We start from the raw sequence: 6933 nt of genomic DNA on the forward strand, positions 1-6933 counted from the left end.
TTTTCAATTACTGGGCTTCTTCTCCTAAAACGGAAAATATTTTTGGAAGGAACAGTATGAATTGAGAAAATTGTTTATATGTAACTATGTTTAGTAGAGAAACCTACAGAATTTCCGCTGCTTTCTACTATTTATATAATTTTGTCATTACTTTCAACTGGTCCTTTCATGATCTGACGGTTTTGAGGAATGTTAATTTGCAAGTTTTCATCTACCATAATGTTTTAATTCTTATAATCCAAAGTAGATTATATATTTGGTGGATTATCGACGTTATTATTCTCATCAATGTTTCTTTTTTCTGTCAATTCACAGACATTTGTTTTTATATTTCCATTTATGCGTTCGTTTCTGCTGTTCTGGAATTTTCTGAAGTCTGGAAAACAATGAGAAAATTTATGTTATTTTTTAAAGTAAAATCTCCCTGGCCCTTATATCTTATAAATAATCCTATAATCCCATCTGTCATCTACTGTTTTCCATACATTAAAGATATGAATTACCGAAGAATCATGGATGACCAACGCAATTTATATTGAAAACATTAATTACAGAAACTAATGGCGAGAATTTAATTATCAGGATTATGTCGTGAAATATTGGCAATATGGTTCAGGAAATCTTCCAGAAAAACTGGACAAGTTGAGAGAGAATATATGAGAGAATTCTTAGTTTGTTCTGTGGATGTATGTTTTACGTAGATCTATCCGTGGCAGAGTGTAGACATGGTCCTACCTATGGCAGTATTTAAAATTTTATATAGATTATCTATAGTAATATGTATTTTTCGCTATGCCTATCTTGGCAATATGTATATTCTACATGGACGTATCCATGGCAACATGTACATTTCACAAACATCTATCAATCCATAACTTGCTTCGCTCTGTCTGTCTGTCTCTTTCTCTCGCTCCCTCTCTTCTGTCTGTCTCTCTGTCACCATCTGTGGCACTCCATCGGTTACGACAACGAACGTTCCAGTTTATTTGATCAACGGAACAGACTACTCGGGAAATTAGCGCTCACGTGGGTGTGTAATCCACAGGCATACGTAACCCGGATGTATTTGTCAGGGAGTTTCAGTGTGACACAGAATGTAACATGGTTAGTCCCTAAGAAATGCAGGTACAACTCACTTTTGCCCAGCAACATGAAATAAAGTGTCTTGCTCAAGATCAAAACGCGTCGCTGGGAATTGAACCCACAACCTTAAGATCGTAGCCGAATGCCCTAACTGCTAAGCCATGCGCCAACTCTCTGTCACTTTAGGTATGTATATAGAAATGAACATTATAATATAATAACTATATATATATATAATTATATAATATATATAATATAATATCTCAAAATAAGCAACAAGAATGACTCCGGTAATTTGTACAATTGTTTCGCACTACATCATTTTATTAAATGTTGTAAGTATTACAACAGATTTAAGATGCTGAGTACTCATCAGCCAATTATAGAGGTTTCCTTTAATACAAAAGTTTTGAAATTAAGTGGCAAATTATAGAGAAGGTAGTAGATATACAGACATTATAGAGAAGGTAGATTTAAATTTAAGAACATATAAGGTAGTGAAGTCCTTCCACTGACTGACAAGATATGGCTCTTCCTAACTGCTATAATGTTAGAAGTAATAAAGATTTTTTAATTGTAGAAATGGAGTAAAGGAGGTTTCAGAATACCATAAAAGGAATTCATGTTGAAGACAGCAATTGCCACTAACAAATGCCAATTACTACTATTTGATGAGAGAAACTAGGTCAGTGTCAAGTGGTCATTAATCCCAAATATATCTATCTATCTATCTATCTATCTTATATATATTATGTATATATATATATATATATATATATATATTATATATATATATATATATATAAATACCAAATATATATATATATATATATAAAATACATATATATATATATATATAATATATAGGTTATATAAAATACATATATATATATATATAGATATATGTAATGTTTTGTATACATACATAAAGATGATGACGATAGTGATGATGATGATGACATCTGTAGAGTTGTATTTATTACGATGTCTATCCTGTCCTGAAAACGATGGTATAGTCAATGGTTGTGTTGGGATAGAAGTGGTGTTTGTGATTAGACCCATAATGACTGATTGGCCCTGGTTGTGGTGGTGGTGGTGGTATGATAAAAATGACGAGATTTCACTTACTTGTATTGGTTCTACACGTTTTCTGGCGTTTTCTTTCTTTCCTTTACGTAAACACGGACAAATGACATCTCTGGCATCTTTCTTGCATATACAGTAGAATATGAAAATAAACATTCCTTGAAGGGTATTGAAGATAGCGAAGAGTAATTGAAACACTTGAGCTGCTTCGCCAAAAGCGAGGAATGCTAAGACCCAGGACAACCCAAACAGGGAAATCAAACCAACGATACCCAAAATACGTGGTTTTCTTGTTTCGTGTTGGAAGTGTTTGTCCCTTTGCATTGAGATGAGTCGTAAGATGACGAGGAAGAACATGGTAAGGTTGAAGAGGAGGATGATGGCCACGGGAGCCAGGAAAGCGGCATAGAAAGGTCCCTTGGTTAACCAACAGCTAGAAAGAGATAGAAAAGGGAATGAAGAAAGGGAATTGAATCAAATGTTTTGTACATTCACAAAAGGCATACTTATCGAATGTTTCAGTAGGAAAACACTGGAAGACATCACTATCCTTCAGAACACACGCACACACACACACACACACACACATACACACACGCGCGCGCACACACACGCACACACACACACGCACACACACGCACACACACACACACACGCGCACGCACACACACACACAACACACACATGCACACATACGCACACACACGCGCGCCACACACCACGCACACACACACACACACACCACACAACACACACCACACACACAACACATGCACACACACCACACACACACACACACAACACGCACACCACACACCACATACGCACACACACACACATACACACACACATACACACAAGCACACGCACACACGCGCGCACACACACACACACACACACGCACACACACACACACACACATGCACACACACACGCACACACACACACACGCACACACACACGCCACACACACACTCACACACACACAGACACGCACACACACACACACACACGCATATATATTTGTAAATGTATATATATATATATATATATATATATCGCATGGCTCAGTGGTCAGAGCGTCGAGCTTACGATCGTGAGGTTGTGAGCTCGAATCCCGGACCGGGCTGCGTGTTGTGTTCTTGAGCAAAGCACTTTATTTCACGTTGCTCCAGTTCACTCAGCTGTAGAAATGAGTTGCGACGTCACTGGTGCCAAGCTGTATCGACCTTTGTCTTTCCCTTGGATAACACTGGTGGCGTGGAGAGGGGAGGCTGGTATGCATGGGCGACTGCTGGTCTTCCATAAACAACCTTGCCCGGACTTGTGTCTAGGAGGGTAACTTTCTAGGTGCAATCCCATGGTCATTCATGACCGAAGGGGGTCAATAAATAATATATATATATATATCAATTAGTTTTGCAAGAGTCTTGATGTGAAATCGTGTGTTGAAACGGATATTGTTGTCCTCCGGGATGGTCATTTTATTTATTTTGTTTTTTTTTTGGCAAATACACACACTATTATTTTTCTTCACTAGTTTATAACTGTTAATTTAATTATTTTCACACCTGTCCATTGTCCGGAAAAATAATAAAATGACCATTGCACTCCAACGAATTTTTTCACCATCTAGGCTTTAAAAAGCCCTCAATGTTGGTTTCCTTGTCCTGTTTTTGTCCTTGTCTTGTTTTTGTCCTGTTGGCTTCCTTGTCCTGTTTTTGTCCTGTTCTTGTCACTTTTTCTCTTTTTTTTACCCCTCTGCAAAAGAATTTTAATTCATTTTGCAGGAAGGACTGCTTCGGCCGGATCGTGTTCTGCCCTTACCTTCGAAACACGCATTGAGTCGAAACAGGGGCAGCTGATGAACGGGAATATTCCTTGTGTTTGTTTGTTGTCTCTGTTTTTTTGTTGTTAAAAAAAGTCCGTTCCCTTGTTTGTTTTTATGTTTTCGTTTCTCGTTGTGTTCTACGTTTTTGTGGCGTCCTGTACTCATATATATATATATATATATATATATATATATATATATATATATATATATATATATATAAATAATATATATACATGTATATATACATAGATGTAGGTATGTACATATATGTATGTATTCATATGTTCTATTTGTTAAATTTTAAAATTGTTATTATATGACTGAGCGCCTCGCGTCGTTTCTTATCCTCCAAGTAAGTTTTTATTATATATATATATATATATTTTAAGAGATTTTATTATATATATATATATATTTTAAGAGATTTTAGATGTTATAGAACTATTTATTAGAGATAATCGTAAATATAGAAACATTTTCTCTAGTAATAATTTTGGAGTAGGTTATTCCACCACTAATAATGTAGGTAACATTATTTCTTCATTTAATAAATTTAAACTGAATTATTTTTATAAAAATAAATTATTTGATAATAATAATAATAATGATAAGACTTATATTAATTGTACTTGTAGAGATAAATCTAAATGTTTATTAAATAATAATTGTGATATTAACGATGTAGTGTATAAATGTATAGTTACATTACATGATAATAACTTTAAGAATAATAATTACCCAAAAGCGGTTTATATAGGGTCTACTTCCTCAAAAATAAAATTAAGAATCGCACAACATATGAATTCTTTTAAAAATAAAAACTTAATCAGCTCAACTGGACTTAGTAAGTACATTTGGAGACTTAAATCACAAAATATTAATTATAGTTTAATTTGGGAAATAATTTGTAAAACTAAATCATATACTATAGGAGCGAATTGTTGTTATTTATGCTCTAATGAGTTTAAAGAAATTTTATTTTATAAGTATGATAATTTACTTAATACAGGTGAAGAGCGCAAAATAAAATGCAGACATAGGTTACTTTACCTATATAATAAGTTTCATGATAAATAACAATAATAGTTCCCTATTAAAGGTTACTTTAGTTTAATATTAAATTTAGTTTAGAGTATTATATATCTTTAGTTATGTAGTTTAGGCTTTAATTATAGTTAGTCTTTAATTGATATTTCTTTGTTTTAATTAGTTCATGTTTAATGTATATTAATATATAACAGTTTATGGTACGTTAAAACTTTAATAATTTATATTAGATTTATTTTATTTTATTTACTATTTATTTATTTCATTATGTTTTTTTATTAAGTATATTTATTATATTTGAGGAATATTATGATGGATATTGGTGATTATTTGGGATGAGTTGTTTTATGGTTTTATTTATCTGTATGGTGTGGGAGTGAATTTTGGTGTATATATTGAGGTTTATATGTATGTATAGGTATGTGTGAGTGGTGTGGGTATTAGTATATGTTGTGTGTGTGTGGTTTAAGTGTGCGTATTTGTGTGTGAATGTGTAGGTTAGGGGGATTGCTATATAGGTATGTTATAGTGTTTAGTAAAGGGAGGTTTTATCACTATATGTATTTATGAGTTTTCGTTTATCATGGTAGTTTTATTAAAGAATTTGTAGTAATTTCTGTATATTTAAGATGTTTGATATTTTATTACATTATTCCATTCATAATTTTTAAGTAATGTCCGTTTACCACGCGAAAAGGATTTTTAATTCCATATATTCCATTCATAATTTTAAATGACGTTTTACATAGCGCGAAGACTTTTTATACATATGTTAGGTTCCTATGGTAAACGTACTTTTGTTTGACGTTATAACGGCTAGAGTTTAATTTCACTTCATAAATTGAAACTGATTTGAAAGTATGTATATATTTTTTCTCCTTATGTTAATCTTGATACTTATGATATTCTGGTTAATTATTGAGTATTTTCTATATCGTATTATGTGTAGTAATGTTGTTTTTATTTTGAGTGTTTATGTATGTGTGAATGTGTGTGTGTGTGCGTATTTTGGTTGTGTAATTTATTTATCTGTATGAGTGTGGGTGTGAACATATTGTTGTATATATCGAGTTTATTACGTATGTATATGTATATGTGAGGGGGTATAAGTATATGTTGTGTGTGTGTGTTTTACGTATATGTATTTGTGTGTGAATGTATATATGGAGATTGTTATATAGGTATTATTGTGTATGGTTAAAGGGAGTTTTATCATTATATGTTTATATGGGTTTCATTTATCATGATGGTTTATTGATGATTTGGATTAAATTTACGTTGATTATATATTATTCCATTCATAATTTTTTAAAATACGTTCGATCACCACGTGTAAATAATTGTTTATTTTTCTTTTGAGTGTTTATGTATATGTGAATGTATGTGTGTGTGTGTGTGATTGTTTGCGTAATTTATTTATCTGTATAGATGTGGGTGTGAATATATTGGAGTATATATCGAGTTCTGTATGTATGTATATGTATGTGTGAGCGGGTATATGTATATTGTTTATGTATGTGGGTTGTATGTGTGTGTGAGGGAGTATGAATAAGTAATGTGTTGAAGTATTTGGCTATTTTATTTATTTATCGTTGCCTAGACGTTTTTATGTGTATGTATAGGGATATATATATAGGTGTGTGAGTTAGTGTATGTATTTAGATATGGTTATATATACTTAGTTATAAGTGTATGCGTATGTGTGTATATATAGTTTATTTTTATTTTGTTTTATATTTAATTGTTGATAGGGTTTATTTTAGATTATATATTGATTATATATGGATTATATATAGGTTATATATAGATTATATATTTATATTTTTTATTATTTTAAAATTATTTTAAACTTATATTTTAATATATGATATTTTAGATCGGAA

At 32.0% G+C, this 6933-nt stretch overlaps 1 protein-coding gene across 1 annotated transcript in view; it reads right to left on the minus strand.

The window, feature by feature from the left end:
• Positions 1 to 240: 240 nt before the first annotated feature.
• Positions 241 to 6933, minus strand: part of LOC115230872 (adhesion G-protein coupled receptor G2-like) — a 20204-nt gene continuing 13511 nt past the window's right edge. The window contains exons 8-9 of the mRNA XM_036499848.1: positions 2212 to 2602; positions 241 to 376 (exon numbers count right to left, since the gene is read on the minus strand). Coding sequence (XP_036355741.1) covers positions 338 to 376; positions 2212 to 2602 — 430 coding nt within the window. The 3' untranslated portion in view covers positions 241 to 337. The remainder of the gene's footprint in view (positions 377 to 2211; positions 2603 to 6933) is intronic.

Source organism: Octopus sinensis, unplaced genomic scaffold (assembly GCF_006345805.1).
Source record: "Octopus sinensis unplaced genomic scaffold, ASM634580v1 Contig16613, whole genome shotgun sequence".
Lineage (NCBI taxonomy): Eukaryota > Metazoa > Mollusca > Cephalopoda > Octopoda > Octopodidae > Octopus > Octopus sinensis.